The 23503-nt window shown below is 35.8% G+C and overlaps 1 protein-coding gene across 7 annotated transcripts in view; it reads right to left on the bottom strand.

The window, feature by feature from the left end:
- LOC140161226 (syntaxin-binding protein 4-like) overlaps nt 1-23283 on the bottom strand; it is a 30595-nt gene extending 7312 nt beyond the window's left edge. Inside the window, exons 1-20 of one of the 7 annotated variants that reach the window (XM_072184675.1) lie at nt 23175-23283; nt 18091-18146; nt 16375-16457; nt 15248-15346; nt 14466-14535; nt 13970-14044; nt 13179-13315; nt 12844-12955; nt 12020-12152; nt 11117-11223; nt 9310-9493; nt 8125-8449; nt 7812-7880; nt 7517-7582; nt 6413-6472; nt 5828-5896; nt 4929-5065; nt 3835-3927; nt 3133-3229; nt 781-902 (exon numbers count right to left, since the gene is read on the bottom strand). In XM_072184675.1, coding sequence (XP_072040776.1) covers nt 781-902; nt 3133-3229; nt 3835-3927; nt 4929-5065; nt 5828-5896; nt 6413-6472; nt 7517-7582; nt 7812-7880; nt 8125-8449; nt 9310-9493; nt 11117-11223; nt 12020-12152; nt 12844-12955; nt 13179-13315; nt 13970-14044; nt 14466-14535; nt 15248-15346; nt 16375-16457; nt 18091-18128 — 2076 coding nt within the window. In that variant the 5' untranslated portion in view covers nt 18129-18146; nt 23175-23283. The remainder of the gene's footprint in view (nt 1-780; nt 903-3132; nt 3230-3834; nt 3928-4928; nt 5066-5827; nt 5897-6412; nt 6473-7516; nt 7583-7811; nt 7881-8124; nt 8450-9309; nt 9494-11116; nt 11224-12019; nt 12153-12843; nt 12956-13178; nt 13316-13969; nt 14045-14465; nt 14536-15247; nt 15347-16374; nt 16458-18090; nt 18147-23174) is intronic. The other 6 variants (XM_072184678.1, XM_072184676.1, XM_072184677.1 and 3 more) reach the window with 6 other exon arrangements.
- Nucleotides 23284-23503: the final 220 nt, after the last annotated feature.

The raw sequence follows: 23503 nt of genomic DNA, 5'->3' as shown, positions 1-23503 counted from the left end.
TTGTGATTGGTCGCCCAGATCTCGTTATGGTTTAAATCCTCCGGGCACCTGCCATTACCATAATAACTACATGGTACACAACTATGCGGCCTTTGTGTTGGCGGGAACATTGAACTCTCAGTAAGTACATGAGCGCGTCTTGTATTTGCTTGCGGTTAAATTGGATTGATAAACAAGTATGATTGACAGTGCATGTGTAAAGTCCCGTTTTAAAATGCAATGTCCATAGTCGATTTTTAACTCGTAGATTCTAAAATCAGAATTGTTCAGTATTGAAGTGCCAATATAATTATGACATTATGATTTATGATATGTTGCATTCAATAATATAAGCCTACGTACGCTTTACTTTTACTGTCACTAATATAATTATATAAACTTTTTCTTCACAATTTTATACTAGTATTTTGATGTAATAAATATCAGTATAATTTCGAGTTCAACTGAATGCTTTCATCATGATTAATAACATGCTTTTATTTATCAAAAATCGACTATGGCATAGTCTATGCTCCATCTGGAACCACCAGACTTCATCAGGCAACTGACCAGTCCAGCGATCAGTTGCTTGATGAAGTCTGATGGTTCCAGAAGCGACGTAGTTGCAAGAAGTAAGTTCCATTATTAGATTTATCCCCAAACTTCCGTTTACATCTACTGGAAGACTAAGAACATTCACTCAACAAGCACATATCTTGATAGCATATCAATTCTGAGGGATTTGCATGGAGCGTGGAACTAAATGATTCCAAAAAATACATATCACAGAAAAATACTTACTTGTGGTTGAAAAGGTGGAGGATCAGCAAAGTCAGTTACATCGTAACTTTTACCTCCTGAGTTACTCAAATGACTTTCATCCAACTGCATCTTAAATAGTTCCTTAGCAACAGCCACAAATTCTGATATAAAAAGGAAAATTAAAGCAATTGTTTAGGTGAGCTGATGCAAATAAGCGATATCGGCATTACAAATTCTTTTGTAATACGGGATGGATTTGGCAAATTTTGTCTGAACTTTGACCTATCAGGAATTTTTTTTTTTGCTTAGAAAATATTGTTTATGATGTTTTATTAACTTTTGCTTTAAATTGTGTTAATTATTTAAAATGTTTTATTGATAATTAACTTTACTACAATAATGAATATTACTAATTAAGGGCAGAGTAATGGGAGAGAACCTTTTCGAGCATCATTATTTCTGAATTGTATCTCCAAAGTATATAAAACTATCCATTTTTGGAAAGGAAATGAGTCAAGGAATCCCATGGTGACGTCAGAATTTTTCAAAAATCTTCGAGTTTTTGGTAAAATCACAAAAATCACTTTTTTACCCCATTTTTTTTGTGACAACTTTAAAAAAAATCCGTTCAGAGTAAAAAAAAATCAGTTAGCTTTTAAAGAAGAAGAGACATGAACTTAGGGAAGGTTTTTTTATTTTTTGAAATTAGTCTCTTTTTTCGAAATATTGAAAAAAAACATGTGAAAAAGCAATTTTGTCATTCTATTCAGCTAAAATTGCACATAATGGTGTATATTTTTGTTTAAAACAAATATTTTGAAAAAATGAGAAAACCTTCCCTAGACTTTGATGTACTCTAAACGATAGTGCAAAAAGTTTACCTTTTGCTTGCATATTTTTCTTCAAGTTATCTTGCCACAAAAATCGTGCAATATTGTCAAAAGTGAACTATGAGAAATCGATGTTTTAGTAAAACAATGTCAAAATTATGCACAAAATGTCCTTATATTTAATTTAAAACGGCAAGACTTTCACGCTTGTAAAAGCTGTACCTGGTGCATGTTCTTAATATACATCTTTTTGCAACAATGAATTTATAATGTCTGCTTTTAGTGCCAAAGTTCAAAATAATTAAAAAATCTAAGTGGCATTTTGACTGCAAATTTGTGTTTTGTTTACACCGCATTTGCCGGCATTAAAAACATACCGAATGCGCCTTGACTGTGTTGGACATACGCAGCATAGTTGCACGCAGCATCACGCGATGCGAATCGCAGCAGTAATCACAATATTTCGCATTCGCGTATTTCTGACTCATTATTTCCGCCAATTTACTAAGCTGTCTTGAGCCATGTGACTTTTTAGAGTTGAAAAGAGTGAAATAAATCAAGCAAAAATACGTGTAAATATTAACAAGTTGTATTTTATCAGTTTCAAGTGAAAGAATACATCTTAGTGTTGATAAATATCAAGAAATCTCAAATTCGGGCGTGGACGAATGTGTCTTCCATTACTCTGGCCTTAAAGCATTTTTCCCGATACATGTAGTTCAACTGTACCAAAATTATCCCACAGCGCATTGTGAATTGGTAATGCCAATATCGCTTATTGTAAACTACTAGCTGAAAGACATTGAGGGAACTACAATTGACTTTGAGCTATGACTTTTTAAAATTGATTCCTTAGACCTCAAATCACAAAGATTAACAGCAACATGTATGTATACTGCGCCAATAAAGTATCCTTACAGTTGGAAAATTAATCACAATTTCCGAACTGAACAATATTGGGATAAATTTGTTTTTTAAATAGATGCACTAGCTAATCCTGCACATTATGACACCACATTGAATCCAATGTGACTTCAAGAAGCAAAGTTACTAGCATTTGATTTGACGAAGGTCCAGTTTTAAAAGTGACAAACTAGCCTATTCAAAACTCCACAGACTAGACATCTGGTTTGAGAGTGGTGAATGGCTAATTTATCGTTTGGCTTTAATTTAAAACAAAAGGAACAAAAGAAAATTGAAACAAAAGAACTGGCAAATAAAATGAAAGCTTTGAAAAGTACAGAGAAGTAAAAACTGAAATAAATACTGCTTTAAATAACGCTTCATTGGAGAAACTGTGTTGTCTCTTTGTTTCGCTTGTTGGAATCTTTTTGCGCCTTGCATAGGCCAGTTTGTCACTTTTAAAACTGGACCTTCGTCTATTCAAATGCTTGCAACTTTACTTCTTGAGGTCACATTGGATTTAATGTGGTGTCATAATGTGCAGGATTAGCAAGTGCATCTATTTAAAAAACAAATTTACCCCAATATTGTTCAGTTTTAAAATTGTGATTATTTTTCCAACTGTAAGGATACTTTATTGGCGCAGTATATAACTTACCACCATATGGAACAGTGCCTGAATGGTCTACATGCAAACGATTCCTAATAGCAATTTTCTGTTCTTCATTAGGTGTAATTCCAAGGTACCTCAATGCCTAGGATAAGAAAATGAAATGTAAATTTACATCAATTTTGAGAACAAGGGATTATGCCATTAAGCATGAAAAAATGTTGAATCCAGACCACACCCTGCCTAACTACCTTGCAGTGATGTGGGCTGGAGCACTGGTTACCATTTCAAGAACAAAGATCATTGCAGTAGTGAAAGCTTAGATCATTAAATTCCAGATTGGAAAGTCCTGTGCCTGAGCCTTCTGAGCATGCTCAAATTTCAGCTGACATATAAGTACTTGAAACTGTTGACCTCGCTTATCTTATCATGCATGGAGCGCTCAACTCGTTGGCATTTATTGTGCTTTTTTTATATGCTTGTGTTATATTTCCCAAATTGACTAACTTTCAGTTCGCCAATGCACCTCACCCTTATCGTCAATCCCCATGGGCTAAGGTCTACCTCCCACGTTATGTTTGAGAGAGGTGCAGCCCCATCTTATTCCATTTCTCCTCATTGTGTCCTATGAAGTGAGCTCCACAGCAAGAAATTACACCTTATAAATCTCAACATTTATATATTTATTTTAAACAAAATTTATTACCTTTACCTCAATATCTCAGGGCTCCATTATGAAATACTACTTACCACTTCTAATTTGTCAATCTTGAGTCTGACATGTGGATCCAGTGATAATCTCCTACCAGGTGAGATAGAACGAGGCACAGGAGACGGAGAAGACTGAAAAGCCAATCAAATCACAGTATTGAGATTACAAAAACACAAACCATGGTATGGAGACAACTGTCACAGTCCCATACACCCATCCTCCTTGACAGAAAATTACTATTGATCCCCTTGGACACTTTCCATTTTGACATTTCCCCTGCCCCAAACAACATACCCTGGAATTCCGTCAACTAGCATATGCCTCTAAATAAGTGTTACGTTGACAATAGAGACCAAAGGCACATAAACATTACAATTGATTGGCCTTACAATAATACATGTTTGTACTGCTGCCTGAAGCAGTAATACAGTTGTACAAACTCCAAATGCTTTTGTGGAGTGTGTCTGCCTTTCATCTCTCTCCTCAAAAACAAAACAAAACACTTGTCGATAGAAAGCAAAATTATACTTCTACGCTACTCAAATTTGGTACACTCACCGGAGCGCTTTCACCGGGTCAACCGGCGTCTTCAGCGGATGTTATTGCTCTGAAGATTGTTGTTGCTAGTGATGTAGTACTAGGACACCTCGATGACGCCACAGATGTTGATGACGCCAAACTTGAAGATGTTGTGCCGCCCCCTCGGTTCCGGGGGTCAGGAGGTTGTCCCAGACAGGGTCAATGTCCAACCCTTTGTCACGGTTCAGTCTGGGTCTTTTAGTTCTAATATGGATTGCTTCCAAGACCCTGCGAGGGAAGTCCTTGGACTCCCTTTCTAACACTTTTACGTTCTCCCAGTCAATCTGGTGTCCTTTGCTCCTGTCGATGTGTTCCTTGATCGCTGACTTGGAACTGGCCGCTTTGGATTTATGTTCTGTTAGCCTCTTTTCTAGCTTGCGTCCAGACTCGCCAATGTACAATGTCAGCGATCAAGTGTACCAAATTTGAGTAGCGTAGAAGTATAATTTTGCTTTCTATTTACGTTTACCGCTACGTATGAATATACATCATTATATAAAACACTTGTCATTTAGAAGCATATGAATGAATTCTATTAGAAGGAATGACCTACCTGTCTGGAGCTTTGTTCTGTATGTTGTAAGTTTGTTCCCATCATTAAGCCTGCACTGTTGTTTGCAACAACAGGCGAGATACCAGCAGGCTGACCTTGGGTCAACACTAACCTCCTGAGGTCATCAGTCATGGCATCTGTACAATATGGGAAACAATTGTATCTAAGGGTTACTATAAAATGAAATGATTTGCAAAGTTAACTCCTCTGCAGGTGATTTATAAATTCACAGAACATTCATTTTTATGCTTTCACTCCCAACATAGCTGCTGCAAAAATATAAATGCGCAAATATATTCCTTTATGTATATAAGTTTATTTAAGAAAACTCACAATTGAGAATTTAAAAATATAGTTCCAAATTACATGACAAGGCATGAAACATTACATGGGTACAAATTACTACCTTTACAATACTGCTGAACTGATCTATACTGACACTAACAGGTAACAGGTGGCTCATTTTCTTAAAATTGAATTTTGATGACAAAATATACTTTCATTGAGATTTTGAAAATGTTATCTCACACAATAACTTAAAAATAGTCTGAGAGAGATAATTTTGATAAATAAACCACCATGACTATCATGCAGTGTACAGCTGCTCTTGACTGTTACATACCTCTTCAATTGTTTCTTTATTAACCTTATAAAAGGGTCTCTAACTTAAAAATGGGCCTGACATAAGTCATGGAATAACGTTTTCTTTCAGTTTCAAGTTGCCATGCTACCAACATCAAAACATCTGTGCATTGTTTTAAGATTGATCTCACTTTTAATATATATTTACTGAACATTACAAACAAACACAAATAGATACTTGATACAGGATAAAATAGTAGGGCCTAAGAATATAAAAAAGACAAAAAAAAGAGAGAAAAGAAATGCTATAAACGTACATGCACTAGTGTGCCCATATTTAAGTGTAGAAGACATTGCTGGTGGCTGCAGCAGCATAGCATGATGCCCTTGAGAAAGGAGAAGGAATACAATAAAGGATTACAATAAGAGGTAGAATAATATTAAGGGTTAGAATTAGGAGTACAGTTTAGGGTTACAATTTGGATTAGATATATACCATAGTCGGAATTTAACTTAATATGGTGTGAGAGATATATTAGAGTTATAGGACGACCAAAAAAACACAACCCCTGTTCTTCTGTGACAGATGGGCAGATCAATGGGGTAGGGTTTTTTTAACAAACAACTCTAAAAATCACCAAAATCTTTAAATAAATTACTATTTATTTTTGCAATTTTTTTCCTCATTTTACACTTTTTTTTTTTTCAGTCCACTTTTGGCCAAAAAACTGTGGATTTTACATCAAAAATTCAAAATCTGAGTCAGTCAGGCCTGTAGATCAGGGTTTGTTTTTTGTTGCCTTATCCCGCTTTTACATGAACTGAACAATATATACACAGAAATTATATTATTGGGTGGGAAAAAGAAAACAAGAAAGATAGAATAATATTTATAAACTCACTTGCACGAGTTTGGCCATCTTGTGGTGTTGATGACATGGTAGGAGGGTGCATAAACATTCCTAGATACCATTGAGAGAGGTTAAGGAGTAGAATTGAGAGTTAGGATGAGAAATAGAATTAAGGGTTAGGATTAGGATTACATGTAGGTATAGACTTCTCCGTAGTCCACTTGCCAATTGTGCACTACTCTGGCTATTACATTTAAGCTTAAAACTCTGATTTTATTAATGAGTGCACAATTGATAGATTTTCACAACTGATCTTTTCAGTCACCGTACGCCCTCTGTTTGTTAGCTTCCCAAGTGGACTACTGACTTTGCCTTGAGAGTTAGGCCAATTTCTGGCCTAACTAAAATTGGTGATGATGTAATGCATCTTTAAAAATGAATCTGGCTTGTGATTGGTCGCCCAGACCTCGTTATTGTTTAAATCCTCCCGACGTGCATTGGTACCATTATAACTATACATGGTACACAACTATCTAGGGAATGCGGCGCTTTTGTGCTGGTGGATGAACGTATGCATCTAGCGTATTGTACCACCATGCTTAGTCTTGTGGTTAGATTTTATTGATAAACAAGTATGATTGACAGTGTGTGAGTCATGGGTAAAGTTCTGCTTAAAAGTGAAAGTCCATAGTCGATAATAAACTGGCAGATTCTAAAATTAGAATTGTTCAGTATTGAAGTGTCATTATAATCACAGTTATAATTATGCCATTATGATATGTTGCATTCAATAATATAAGCCTCATGTAGGGCCTATACTTTACTTTTACTGTCACAAATATAATTATATAGCCTAAACTTTTTCATAACCATTTTATACTAGTATTTTGATGTAGGCCTACTAAATATCAGTATAATTTCGAGTTCAACTGAATGCGTTCATCATGATTAATAACATTTCTATTTATCAAAAATCGACTATGGCATAGTCTACATGTAGGTATAGCATAGTGGGTTTGAACTTAAGCTTTGAGAGGAATTTCAGAGTCATACATTTACAAGAACTGAACCAATACACACATAAACACACACCCTCAACTGGGGGAAGCAACATACAAAAAGAGAAATAAAGATAAATCAAATATAAAGACCTACTTGCAGCAGTGTGTCCATCTTGAGGGGTGGATGACATCATTGGTGGTTGCAACATTTCTTGGTGCTCTTGAGTAAGGAAAAGGAGAACAATTAAGGGTTAGAATTAGAAGTTGATTTCAGGGTTATGATTTGAATATAAAATGTATAGTATGTTTGAACTTATTAAGGTATATGTAAAGAGGAACTTCTACCATGTTTACATGAACTGTTTAAACAATACACACAGAGAAGATAAATTATTGGGAGAAAGGGAAAAGAGAAAAATAAGAAGACAAATGCTACATATAAAACCTACTTGCACTAGTGTGCCCATTTAGAGGTGTAGAAGACATTGTTGGTGGCTGCAGAAACATAACTTGGTGCCCTTGAGTAAAGATAAGGAGTAGAATTGAGGAGTAGGATTAGGAGTACAATTAAGGATTAGAATTTTAGGAATAGAGTTTATGGTTAGTATTTAGTTTAGATATATATAGCCGAGTGGGTTTTAAGTAATTAAGGTATCTGTGGAATATAGGTACACAATTTTACATGAATACATCCACAAGAACAAAAAGACAATCATGCTGGTAAAAGTAAAATAAGAAACAAATGACATTTAAAACACCTACTTGCAGCAGTGTGGCCATCCTGAGGTGTCGATGACATAGCTGGTGGTTGCAGTACCATCCCTTGATACCCTCCAGGTATTCCCCCTCCCCCAGGTAAGCCCCCTCCTGAGGTCAGGGGCATCTGGTATGTCTCTCCTCCACTAAGTACCCTCTGATTGTAGTTATCACCTTGTTGAGCATACGCTGGAGAGCTAACTCTACCAGCGGAAATATTTGGATGAATTGGTGAGAGGGAACTTGATGGATGAGGATTGGTTGGCATGCCATGGTGTTGGTATGGTGATGGAGTTGTTCTCGTTGGCTGTAAATGCTGTTTGTTCTCTTGCTGTGAATCAAAAATATGAATATTTACTTCAGTACCAGCTGCAACCAGAAATTAATTGCAACATCTCACAACGAAACTGGGAAAATACATTTGAAATTAATTTTCACCAGATTCAAATGTATATTTTTCTTGTTATTACAGAATTGTAGCTTTTATGAGCATAGCTTTCAACAACAATGAAGGCATGTGATAGGAGAAGCTCTACTTAACAGTCCTGATCAGTACAATACCTACATTCATATTTAAATTGGCTACCAAGGAGCACATTGGCGTAGCTGTACGGGCTCTGCCAAGTAATTGGTGGATTGCGAGTTCGAGCCCCGGTGGTGCCATCGTGTTGTGCTCTTGGGCAAGGTGCTTTACCTTACTTGCCTCTCTCTACCCAGGGGTGAAATGGGGAGCTGTTATGAATATTGTTCATTGCAATCATTGAGCGCCGCCCAAAGGTATGAGCATGCCTTGGGCATTGCATAATCTAACGACAGCAGAATAAATGTAAAGCGCTTTGGTACATGTGCAGTTTTTTGTGCACATGTGAAAGGCACTGTATAAATACCAACATTTATTTTTTATTTATTTATATATTTACCTTTAAAACTTTAAATATCTGTGGATTTTATTTTTGCAAAACTGACAAGTCAACAAACATTTCAAGTTAGGTTCAGAGATTCTAAAGTCAGGACAACTTCTATCATTAATTTTGAGAAACCTTCTTCTGTGAATTGTAGCATACTAAATGACACTCCTACAATTATCAGAAATTTGATTTAGCACATGCCTGGAACTATAACTAATTCAAATAAATATTATTATGAAACTTATGACAAGAGAAATATAATAGTAATGAATTGGCAATGTACCTGTAGATTGGAAGTAGCCTGTGTGCTTGGGGATGTAGACCTTGCTCTACCACCCATCACTGACGATGATGCATATGGATGACTTGGATGAGGCCTGTTTGTACCAGTATTGGCTGCTTGGACGTTTGGGGAATGTGTATACTGCTGTGGGATGTATGCAATGTGCACAGAATCTGTGTCAGTTCTGTAAGTATAAGAAGAAAAAGATATTTGAGAAATTAAGTAATTATCTTACACAGGGTTACATTAGTTAAATGTAAGTTAATAACAACACAAGGTGTGATTGAAGTATAATACTTTTGATCCAAACACAATTACACATTCCTACCTCATTATTGTAGTACATTTTCAGATAGAGCACTATATGAAAACTTTGAGGTAGGAATAATTTTTTGAGTTAGAATCAAATGTGGTTAACTTCAATTATTAATTAGGCCATCTTAATTAAATCATGTGTCTCAAAGCTTGTGAGAAATTGAAAACCTAAGTACGGTGTTTTTTACTATATTTTTTTTTTAATTTTTATTTTTTTGTGTCAGTACAGGATTTCGGACAAGCAGACAAAAAAGTCACTGCTACACACTATTAGTCTTCTCTTTTATTATTTTTGTGTCCAAAGTTTGCGAATAAATTGAAAACTTGAAATCACATACAAATTTTGAGTTTTATTTTCGCCTTTTTGTTTAAAAAAAAAAAGAGATAAAAAACATCAATTTCTTGATTTTCAAAGAGGACTACGCGCACAATTTTACTAAGCAGCGTGCGGCAGCTTTGAGACACGGGATTTAATTATGATGGCCTTATAGCAACACAGATGTACTTTCATGAACACAAGAGGAGCGTTTTCCTCTCTTCTGGTGCTTTTCCCTGTCGATCTCTCGCATTATATCCACACATTATGCAAGAAGATTGACATATAATGCATGCATGTACAGTATAGCACATTCAATTCAATTTTCAAATAGTGTTTCCTGGTTTGTTCTTTTTAATCTTATCATATCTCAAAATCACAAGATTCCAGTGGACTGAGCAATATAGGGACTGTCAGATAAATTCTTTTGTTAATTAATTGTTTATTTCATCTTTACTCTGGGTTCATATTCAGTGGGAAATTTAAGTACCCCTTTCAGAGGAAGAACAGGCCTGTACATGTATGTATAGAACAAGTTAGAACATGTCTAATTTAAGATCTAAATAGTAAGGTACAACAAAGAGTATCCCCATGTTTCTCATGGAGCCTCTGAATAATTTGCCTGGTGCATTGGGAGATAATCCAGAGGTACACTATTTTGCTTTCCATACGTACTCTTTGTTGTTACTCATTGTTTAGACCGGGTTGAAAGAAACTTGTTTTCTGCATATGGGCCCTTGACCACTGTGCATTGCAACCCCAGCTGTAGGGTTTTGTTTGGGTAATAAACAAATGGATACACTAAGAAAGGACATTCATAATTAAGTCGATACAGTAAGCAGTTCTGTTTACAAGCATATATGCCTCTAGATTTTTTACTGGAAGAGACAAAGGCAGATACCCTCCAAACAGTATTAATTGGAGTCTTAGCAACCAGATTACTGATACAGGTGGCAGTACAAAAATGCATTATTGTAAGACAAATCTATTGTAATGTTTTAAGTTGAGGGTGTCTGCCTTTTTGTCTCTTTCATCAAAACAAAAACACACCCCCATATAGAGGCATATATGATTGTGGATGGAATTCTACAGTATAACACCAACAGATATTGGTTAACAAAAACTTGAAAACATTGATGCTATCTCAAATAAATGGCCCACCCAACATACACTCACCTTAATCTTGTTCTTGTTAGTACTGCTTTAGCTGCTTCATGAGTAAGCCCGACCATACTGATACCATCTATTGCTATCAACTCATCACCAGCCTTTAAGCGACCATCCTAGCAAGGCAGTTAATAAAGCTTAATGTTATGCCAAGTTCTGTTATTCAATTATTGTCCTATATAACCCAACAAAATCATCTTTAAAATATTGGTAAGGTTAAATCGAATACTAGAAATAAATTTGTGACATTGCATCTGATTGGTCACACAGTTGGATCCGTTTGTCACATGACCAATCAGATCCCTGATGAAGTGCGGAGGTACCGGCAGCGGACGTAAATGTAGCTTGTAAGTTGCAAATTTATTTCTCATATTTGATTTAACCTTACCTTATATATTACTTACTGGATCTACAGCAAAATATTTGAAACTAGGTTAGTGTTAAAATAGGTCGGCGTTAAAACTATAGTTATTAACTAATTATTATAATTCTTATAATGCATAAAATGTAAAATATCACAATGCATTAACAACAAAATGCAAAATATGACTTAAGTAAAATATGAAATACAGTTTATGCTATAAACACAGAGATGCCACTCAGTTTCATTCACAAAACCTGCAACGGGTGAGAAAATCCTGAAAAAGCATGTGAATGCAGGCCAAAAAGCCCCCAAACGGGCTGAAATTAAATACAAATGTGGGAATTTGGACTTACAATAAACCTGAATTCAAGCTAAAACCTAAAAAGTGGCATCTCTGTATACAAATAGAATTCAACAACAAAAAATGTCATCATGTGACAAGATACATATTTGATTAGAGAAGTCTTTAATAAACTTTTGAACTGTTTTGATCTGGTTAAAATTAAATATTAGTCTCAGTAAAATCAATGTTATGATTGTGTACATACCCTGTGACAGTCTCCCTCAGGTACAATATGACTGATGCATACGGCTGCTCCATCTGGACTATTACTACCACCTTGAATACTAATACCTAAGCCTGCAATCTTGGCAATGCTCAGCTCCTGCATATTAGGCAACCTAGAAAATAGCAATAATCATATATCATGAAGTCATTACTGAAACTCAATTTTATGGAAAAGGAAATAAACAACAACTTGTGTGGATTGAACCAAGGCACTCTCAATTACCAGTTTAGATCATATTATCCACCAACATCATCCAATACAGAAGACTGCATGAATCTTTAGAAGCCAACTGTGGATTGATGCATTGGAACCCCGCTGGTTCCGATTTGTTTTCACTCACTTAATGTATTATGTTAGTCTCATGCCAAACCCACAACCCGGAGTACCAGGAGGCTGCTCTTTGTCTGGCTCCTACCTGTCAACCTGCATGCTTTGGGTGGCTCTGCCTGGAGTTTTAGACTCCTAACACTTCAGGTCACTGAAGCACACAAGCATTCCCACCATCCATAAGATAGTAGCCATACGAGGCAGGAACTTGGGTGTGGCCTTTGCCAACTAAGAGGACAAGCAAGTTATAGAATTTGTTGTCATCCTAGTTAATTGAACAAAATTCTGACCATAATATGAAGACAAAAATTGATGACCATAAATACGCAAATACATGTGACACCAATTAACTACACAGCATCATAACTCATCAAGCTTTATTACCCTCTTTAGTTTCATGCTATTAAAAAAACTGACTTAACATTTTGATGGCATGGTGTATTGTGAAATACTATTATGCCTATATCCATCCATACCTTGGAAGACTTTGTTGAGCATGATGACTACTTAGAGTGGAAGAGCTGTCACTGTATGCTGGAGATGTGGCTCTGGGTCCTAAGTGTGGTGATGTAGACCATGCTTGGTTACCTAGTTGGGAATCAGAACAAAACATTATTGCAATTTTACACTATTTGGGCCCAAACCACTGTGGTTTTCATACTAAAGAGGCATATGTACAGGAAAATTATTCCTTTATTTTTTTCTTGTTATGATTTCTAGGGAGGACAATTCCCTTTTGCAAATATTAGGGGGATCACGACCCCCCATCCCCACTTCCGCCGCATGATGTGCATGTTGAAAAGATGCTTACTTGGCATATATTGTCCATGTTGGCTACTGGCAAATGAAGATTGTGAGCCTGTAGGAGAGCTGCTTCCTGATGACGAACTCCCTCTACTGCTATCAAGCCCAGCTAATTGACTATCTAATAACTCAGAGAAGCGCCTCCTGAAAAACAAAAACAAGTATAAAAGTTTATGATAAAAATATAAGTAAATTTGATATTTTACACTTCTGGTAAGAGTCATGTCTGGTGTACATAAAACAAGCCTCAAAATCTGACTGCTATCTTGTTGTTATTCTAAGAAAAAACAATATCAATTTTGTTCAGATTGATGAAGCACTTACTATCAGTTGAACAGCTTTTTATGGCTGAGACTGATAGAAGGCAATAAATAATTTCTTGTTTCTGGAACTATTATGCTTGCCTGGTTTACTAGCTTGGGGAATGTGTGGTTTCAAATGCTTAACATGCCAAATTTTCCATAGGGAAGGATCACAAAAAAATTGAATAAGTGAAAAGTTTTTGTTAGTAAAGTTTTAAAATTTTAATGGCAAAATGAGTGACTTTTGACCTGTGTTTGAAGTGGGTGACATTTCCCGCAAAACAATTTTGTAATATCAAATTGCTTCTTAATATTTCTTTTCCAAATCCATGTGTATTTTGTGTGAATGCAATGTTTAGTTTGGAGTACATGTCAGAATCAAATTGGTATGATTTTTTGAGAAAAACAAGAAGCCCAAATGAAGTCCATTATTAGCTCTACTAGATGTAGCTTTTTTTTTTGAAGTGGTATGGAACACAAAATTAGGAACACTCACATTGCTGATGGGTTTCTGGTGACTACTAGTGTAACACGGTTAGTAGCGGAAGCACTTCTTAACAACTGAACAGCTCTGTAAGCATAAAAGAAAACCATTAATAATAAAATTATAATAAATAAAAGACAAATAATACACACAGAAATATCAGTTTATGGAATTAGGTTGAACACTCAATGGTCATATAAATATTTGATTTTATTGACTTCTTTAATCAATAATTTCTGGTGATTTATTAATATCTTTATAATAATTGTTTTGTTCTTGGGCTTCATCCGCCATGGCCTGGCAAGCCAATTTGCCATGCACTGGCATTGAAAAGTTTTCACAACACTGGTTCTTCATTGTTCGGTATGTAGTACATAGAAAAGGGACACATGATAATTTCCAGTAATTATTCCAATCTTATATTTAAAAAATTGTTTCAAAAACTAAAAACAGTATGCCTCGCGGTGGAGGCATAAAAACCAAACATGGCGGAAGTAATGTAATGTACCTTTCATTGGAAACCCGCAGCAGACTTTCCCCATTAACACTCAAGATCTGATCACCTTCTCTTAACCGACCTGGAAAACAACACAAGGATGGATAGAGTAAATGAATTGCTGAACTGTATATAGCAAAATACCAAAACTAGTGATATCACTTAATTTTTATATTTAGCCTATCGCATTCATTGATAAAGAATTTTTCCTTCTTTTTAATGTGAGAAAAAGTTGCTAAAATGATAACATACATATGGTAATAAATATGGTAATTCTGGATCATTTTGGAAAAGTAGTGTTACAGATCTCAATCTCATTTCCATAAATACAGTTTCTGAGATGCACCCTATCTTGTATAAAGAGTGTGTCATGTGTCACGTAAAAAAACAACAACATTGATTCATACGTAAGCATATCCTTCAAAATACAGGCACAAACATAAAAAATAAAATCGCTGTAAATCAGTCAAGAGCCCATTAAAACAAATGAGAGACAAATGTCAAGTTCATACATGTATATCTGCAAGTACTTCAACTGATTAAACTTCAAAATGAACTTACTGAGGGGTTTTATGGGGGGGGGGTGGCCTCCAGAATCACAAAATGTGTCAGATCCCTACATTTTTGTAATTGGTAATCAGAAATCTATATCACTTATTCACTTCCTTTATTTACTACTGGTTAGAAGAAAAATTATGATCACAAAGTCATGCGATTCCATGCCTGTTACTCATTTTTAGATTCATAATACATTTACATCCAAGCAACCCTGATAACAAGAGGACCAGTCATACCTTCTCTTGAAGCGAGACCCCCTGGTATAACACGCCTGACAAATATCCCATAGTCCTTGTGGATATTCTCATCACTTTTGCCTCCAACAATCTTGATTCCTGTAAAGAACAAATTGCATATAAATTTGATGGAATAACATTTTTTTAAATTACACGGCAACGTAAAAAAAAAATAGTTCAATTTTATGTTTGGATGATGACATTCATTCTTTATAAAGAACAATATATGTGACATGATCAAGGGGAATGAGCTACATGTCGACCCTGGTCGAAAATTAGTTTTACATAGGTTTCTAAAGACGACGTTTAGAGCTTTCAGAAACTGAAAACCCCATGTTGATACAACTTTTCTTTGCAAAGTTACATCAATTTATCAATCGCTGAAAACAATAAAAAACAAAAGAATTTTAACACTTTCTTTGCTATGTGTAGGTTTGGTTGTTATTTTCATCATCATTACTCATTGATTTATAATAGAAAGCATAGCTCTTGTGATAATAAGTTTATACCTAACCCACAAGGCATATATCTTGCTATTGTATTTATTATTCATCTATAATTTTGTTTATCATATATTATTTAATACTAACTTTTGCAAAGGGTGCCACAACAACACGCTCTGCGTTCATTGGCATCCTCATCATTTTTACCATATTATACGATGTTTGTAAAAGCTTTATTATATTGTAATTATTTAATTGATGGAATCTGATGAAAATAAACTGAACTGAACTGAACTGATACCGGGTAAAAATACAGAGTGCTCAGTGTAAACATGCAGATAGAATGAACGAGTTTGAAAAAAAAAAAAAAAAAAAAATGAATGAATGAACGAGTTTGGTACAGGTGAACTACATTTCAAAATATTAGTTATGACTCTAGATATATCTGCAGTGGATATACTTTGACTGATACTACACTGATCAAGAATATGGAAATACAGGTATTGACTCAGAACCACAACTATTAAACACTAAAGTCTGTGTTTCAAACAGGCAGACATTGCACTTCATCCTGTATGTGGTAGCAAATTGAGAGTCTCATCCATGTGTTGAACCTTAATTGCACAAGACTGAAGCATCAAGGCATTTAACAGACAGACAGACAAACATGCAGACACAACTCACCTAGTCCTGTGTTACAATTATTAAACACTATAGTCAGTGTTTCATCCATATGTTCACTGTGTACAGGCGAACCCTCCACAACACTGCAATAATAATGAGTGAAATAATCAGTCATTAGATACAGTCAAATGCACAGCTGTTCAGTTTTTTTTATATTAAAATTAGCCATTACACATCAAGGTTATTTATACCGCTGCATTTATATCAACTTAATTTTGAGTTACATGTGTTTTTTTGAAAAATTGATAACAATAAGATGTAGAAAACAATATCTTAAATAATTCAATTTCATAAATTGTAGACTAATTATTGTTATTCAAATTTTCATTGTTTAAAAATCTGCATACAAATTTTGACTAAATTGGAATATGACAGACCATGCAAACTGTACTTAATCAGTTCCCTCTCATACTCATTCATACACACCCCTAGGTGAAGTCGGCTCCAAATGGGGACACTGTTTAGAACTAGATACAAACGTAGCCCACTTCAATAATATGCACTTTTAAATTAGTATTTCCTGTCAGTCCCAGTGACTGCCTTCCTCTATGACCGCATAATCCTAGAAAAAAGAGCCAACTCGCATTGCCTTGGACCTTTCAACATTTGCCTAACCATATCGCAGAATTCTCACATCTAAGAATCTTGATGAATATGTAATTAGCAGAACATCCATGGTCGGTCAAATTCTAACCAATATCACATGATAAAATAAGCCCACATAACAAGTATTTATATTTTTTTGCTACAATGGCAATCACGGACAGACACATCAGTGACTGATCATTGATGTTATGCATGGGCCTGGTTGCAGAGTGCAGGCATGGTGGTGCTTATGATTATCATTAATAATGAGATAACACCATACCATTTCAAGATCCAAAGTAATTAGACCCTTTTCTTGGGGCATACAGGAGGTCGCAGTTTCAATTGGACAGGGTTTGTGAAAAAATACAAAACATTAAAAAAGGGTCTACCTGAGTAGATTAATACAAATGGAAACGTTACTTCCTGACTTTTACCAGTTAACCGGGCATGTTTGATTTACATTATTTGCAACCCATTACACATATATTAAGAATGCAGTAACAGTCCCGAGTACTATTGAAGATAAACATTTTTTCCAAAATATCACCTAACATTTTTAGGTCTTTTTAATTTTTAATAATTTGCCATAAAATTTGTATTATATCGTGAATTTCAACAAATCAAAATTATTTGATATCGGAAGGACATTCCTTGCATTTGAAATGCAATTTGGTGTATCTGATGTGCTCTCATGTCCCACAAAAAATACTCTGCAAACGTTACTATCCGATCCTTTCATTACAGGTCGAAATAAGAGATAGCCCAATAGCCAATGCTATTAAATTTTCAGTCGGGCTATTAGATTTTAAGCTCATGTAGCCTATTGGGCTATTGATACTCACTGCCATGTTTAAATTTCACATACATGACAATGTAAGTAAATTGTGTGTTTGTGTAATGGAGTAAGACAAAAAGAATGTGTTTGCAAATTATGTGTTACTCACTTAGGCCCTATAAACAGTGAATGCTTGGTTCAAATCATTTTGCAAACACAACATCTTTTCTCTTGGGCTACTGAATTTCCTTCTGGGCTATCATAAAATATGGCTGGATAGCCCGGATATGGCTATCAGGGAATGATCTGGGTTTTAAAAAAACACCCAGGGCTACATCTGTAGCAATTCTTACCCAACTCCATTGGCCATCACAGTTAGTGTCTCTGACATCTTGGTAGCTATGAAAATCTAAAAACAAAACAAAAATAACGAGATCTGATTGCATTTGCCTGCGACCGCGAGCATGCACAGCCAGCAGTGACAAATTAGTTATGACCCCGAATCTGTGAGAACCGGAAGTGATCCCTTAATTACCTTTGACCCCGCAAAAATATTACATAGTGCTTAGGATGTCATAAGGAATATTCCTGGTGAATTTCAGCTTAATCGGAACTTATACATGGATTAATGACCTTTGATCCCAATTTTGTGGTATAACTTTTAGACACTGGTTATAGATGATGCATGTGTGTAAGTGACGTCACGGTGCTATGTAATATGTGGGAGGAGTAGCATTTTTAGTGAAAATCCAAGTTTTGGCCATTGACCGGAAGTGGATGACATTTGACCGGAAGTTGATCATGTGACATCTGTGGCACCACCAAACGGTTCTACTGACCAAGTATGGTCATCATGCCTGAAAGCATGTGGCTACGATGGCTGATTATGATGTTGACAGAAGAAAGAAGAAAGAAAGAAGAAGAACGCGGTAAAAACAATGCACAGCTCCGATGGCGGCTGTGCAAAGAAATATTACATGTTTCATACATTTGACCAAAAGAAAATCCCTTTAACTAATTTTCTACTGTACAACATTAACTCAAGAATCAAAAGTTGAGAGTAAAAACTAAAGATGTTACCATGGTTACATGTTTAATTGATTTTATTTTATTTTTGTTTTTAAAATTACAGGCACATGTAAGCACAACTTATGGCCTAGAACACATGAACGTTGCCCAAAGGCAACTAACTTTACATGCAAAGGGCAAGAGCCGATGAGAAAAAATTAGGGAGGGCGATGCCAAATATATCCCAGGCAAAAAATTAGGCATGAGTCATGCCCATGAACATGCCAAGATCTTGCCATGAATATGCCAAGAACATGCCCTATTTTCGCTAGCAATGGGCATGAATTTTCAAGAATTTGGGAATTTTTGATGGATTGTTCATGCTCACACATGAATATTCATGCCCTTGCATGATTTTTGTTTGTCATTCGTTTAGTAAGGGCCTCGACATGTTCAGGGCATGTTCATGGGTAAATCATGGGCATGAATCGCGGTCAATGTCAAATTCTCTCTAGTTCCATGCCCATAAATTCCTTATTCATGGGTTATAACTCATGGCATGAATCATGGTCAATGTCAAATTTTCTCTACTTCCATGCCCATTAATTCTTTATTCAAGGGTGTCATTTACATTTTAATGGGTTTAAAATTAACCACCCATGAATCCTTGATAGAGGATTTTATGGCATGTTCATGCCATACCAGGGACTGTCTTTTGGAATTTGCAGGAGAGCATTAAATAGCACTTCTGGAGCCTTAGGAGAGCTGTTTAAAGCATTTACAATAGAATGTAAGGAGAAAATGGTCAAATAAGGAGAGCTAAAAATCACTCTCCTATATCAGATTTAAGGAGAGCAGTAGCGATCGATTGCTCTCGCTCTCCTCAAAAGGCAGTCCCTGATATACAAAACAAAAGAATCAGAATGTCTTGCCCAGTAGCGAATTTTGGGAATACCCATGATTTTTTTGACCTCAGTATGTGACCGTGGATACAGGGGTGTCTATTCTTTCTTCCGTTATTCGCCCCCGAAGGGGAGGGAATAATTTTACCCCTTTGGGGAAGAATTTTGTGTTTTGAAAAAGAAAAAAAGATCTATGGTAAAAAAAGAAAATCAACACGATTCAAGGAAGATTAAAATAAAATTAATTACCGTACTAAAAACTAATTTGAGGAAAAAAAGTCTATAAGGCGACGAAAAAAAGAAACCCTGTTCTACAGGCGGACGGACCTTTCAAGTAGGGTCAGTCGGCCTGCAATTTGAGAAAATACAAATTTTTTTTCCCAATTTGTTCAAAATCTGGGTCGGTCCAGCCCGTAGAACAGGGTTTTCTTTTTTCGTTCAAATTTGAGGACTTTGGGCAGAAATATGCCTGTACAGTGCTATGGGGAAAGCTTGACGATCAACTCAAAAAGTTGGTATCACAGTAAATGGCTTACATTTTTGTAACTGTGTAATCCCCATAGGGAAATACAAAATTTTGAAATTTGGACACCAGAAACTCTAGAGACGTACCGGTAGTCTAAAAATTGCTGGTACTTTATCCTTGATACAGAAGTCATCATGCAGTGATAGAAAATTTAGATTTCATAAAATAAAATCACCTTAGTGTAAAAAGGATCGCCGTGGTAATAAATGATGCATTACTTGCTTTTTTGTACAGTAAGTCATGGTAAGGCATTGTCAATGATGGACCCATAACTTTGCTGATTTTTGACCTACAGACATGGCTGACCCCTCATAAATTTAAGTTAGATAATCATCTTTTTAAACCAAATAATTTCCATGTGAAATATCCTACTTGAAAATTTTGTGATCATGCCTACCATGACGTTGTGCAAAATTAAAATGCTCGGTAGGGACCTCTAAAATTTGTTCAAAAAGTATAATTTTTTTCATGCGATGTTTTTTTACCATAATGTACCAAATGAGAGGGTAGCCCATTGAAAAAGCTAAATTTTATGTTTTTCAGATTCACCCTCGAAAAGTCTAGCCCAGAATTTGCTCACCGATAGCGATAGCTTCACATTCTAGGCTAGAGCCCAGGCTTTGCATTCAAAATCTAGTTGGATTCCCTGAAGCATGACACCGCATCAGCAAAAATTTTAGACTGTCCAAAATAGGCAAATCTTGCTCAAAAGATACAGTTGACCCATCGTCAAAATAACTTTCATCCAAATTTCAACATAAACAGAATAAATAAACCTCCGGTGCATTTTTGCACCGCTGTCCGACCGAAAAACCATAGCAGAGCACTCTAGCATCGAATGCGTAAGTTCGTAACTATCATGTGCAAATTCAAAGCTAGAGTTCTCAAGTTCTCGGCAAGATTTGTGAAGCGAGACTACAGCCGATACAGTCGGGGCCTAGTCCCACCGACATGTTGACATCCCTTGGATGGGATAAGTTGCAACTCAGAAGGAAAGATCCTTCCTCGTCTGATTACAATTGTAGCGTTGAGGAGTAATTACATGAATTAAGCAGAAGCAGAAGTAACCCTACGGCATAATCATCATAGGTATGAGAGGCAAACCTAGCTCGAGATACTCTAGCTAAAATACAGGTTTACATTTACTATCTTACATTATCTTGCTGTATTTCAGCTAGAGCTCCAAACGACAAGCTTCCGGGTTTTTTTTGAGAACAATACTGTTACGTAAGATGAAGAAGAAACCCGCCTCGGAGCCCGCCCTTCTCATTATGTCATTGTACTTATTGCAATTTGCCTCCACACATTACGTAATCAACACAAAGCTTTTGTGAGGATTAGTGAGTGGATAAGAAATTGACAGTGGAGGATACGAAGGACACGCCGATTGTTAGTTGTCAATCATGAATTGCCGCAACGTATTAATATTTTACTGCATGGCATTCCGCAAACACCAAGACAAATTATGCCGTATTTTTCCAAAGATCATCTCATATGAAGTAAGCTGAATGCGATCTGGGATTTTTTGGTAACATTCCGATCGCTTTTGATCACCTATTATCGGCGAATTTGCTTGAAAACACGTGAGTTCATGTTGTGTAAACATAATTAGCATAGACACAAATGAAATTACGATGCAATACAATGCAATTTGAATGCGCAGCAGATCTATAGAAATAACGTTGCCCGGTTTTATGCAGAATTAGACCCTGTCTGGGCAAACCTTAGTTAACACAGTCAGCCAAATTTGCCTAGAACGGGGCTCAAACACAATACATATTTACATAGAAATTTAAAAGAGCAGATTGGACAGATATGGACTTGACCCAAATATATGATTTTATATGGTGATAAGACAAGATTTCGCACATGGAATTTTAGAGGGATTTTGATAGCAGTTCCTGAGTTGCATTGAAAAAAGCTGCTATCATCATGAGACTAAGATCTAGAAACACCACCGAAATGCTGTTTTGGGGAATTTTGCTAGCAGAATCTTTTTGATGAAAGTCAATCTTTGACAAGATGTAACTTTGCTACGGAAAGTGCTATGACAAAAGGTTTTCAGTTTTGGCTTTCTTTACTCAACAAGGGCTTTATTTAATTTGACACTAGCATTGCTAGCGGGTAATTTGATACATATAAAATGATGCAGTTTGATGGCAAATTTGAATTCACCTGGCATACCTACATATAGTATATGTATTTATAACTTATTCTGTTGATGTTTTTAAAAATTGTGATGAAAGTTTAATATTTTGATAAGTCAACTATTTTGAACAGTTTAAAATTTAAAGTTGAAGTTGATAGTGTTTCTCGAATAATTTAAAATAAGCTTACAAATTGCATTCGACATGTTCGATAAGCTTACTTTATACTAGGTATGCCAGGCAAACCTTAGTTAACACATTTGCTAGTCAGCCAAATTCGCCGACAATGTCAATGCATATTTACATAGAAATTTAAAACAACTGGCCGAAGAAGGAAACCTACATAAATATGTTTTCTATACTTCACTTGACCCAAATATATGATTTTTTAGGGTGATAAGACAATCGCACATGGAATTTTAGAGGGATTTTGATAGCAGTTCCATTAAAAAAAGCTGCTATCAGTATCATAATGAGACTAAGATCTAGAAACACCCCCGAAATGCCGTTTTGGGGAATTTTGCTAGCTGAATCTTTTGATGAAAGTCAATCTTTGTTGACAAGATGTAACTTTGCTACAGAAAGTGCATGAGTGCTATGAAAAAAAGGTTTTCATTTTTGGCTTTGTTTGCTTTACTTTGATATATAAAATGATGCAGGTTGATGGCAAATTTAAATAGCATACCTATTACTATTTATACTACTCTACTGACTCTTATAACAAGACAGCTTTTGGACTAGTCCGAGGTGCATGAGTGGGACAACGAAACCGCTACGTGAACGAGCTACTTTTGGACCATCAGAAATAACGATTGTGTTATTCTCCCCCAAATAGCGTTGATACAATAACTCACCTTAACTTCTTCGTAATTTGATGGGATACATTATAAATTTTGACAACTAAAAATTCAAAACAAATCAGTAATAAGATGACTAATTTATCGTCGACGTCGACGCCCGTTCGTTTGCAAACAATCGGTAAACAAAGCTCGTCACCTCAACCGTTGTCAGTTGGGTTGCCAGTCTAATCACTCCGGGCAAACACTTCACAATATGCAATTTTTTTAATTTTATTTTTATGCAAATGATCAAATCTGCCACCCAATGAATCCCCTTTTTCATCAGTTTACACCAGGCCCGTAGCCAGGGGTTTTTGCAAAAGTATACAAGAAGTCGAAAATTT

Source organism: Amphiura filiformis, chromosome 9 (genome assembly GCF_039555335.1).
Source record: "Amphiura filiformis chromosome 9, Afil_fr2py, whole genome shotgun sequence".
Lineage (NCBI taxonomy): Eukaryota > Metazoa > Echinodermata > Ophiuroidea > Amphilepidida > Amphiuridae > Amphiura > Amphiura filiformis.
The sequence above is the reverse complement of the archived record's forward strand: the minus strand, read 5'-3'. Positions and strand labels throughout refer to the sequence as shown.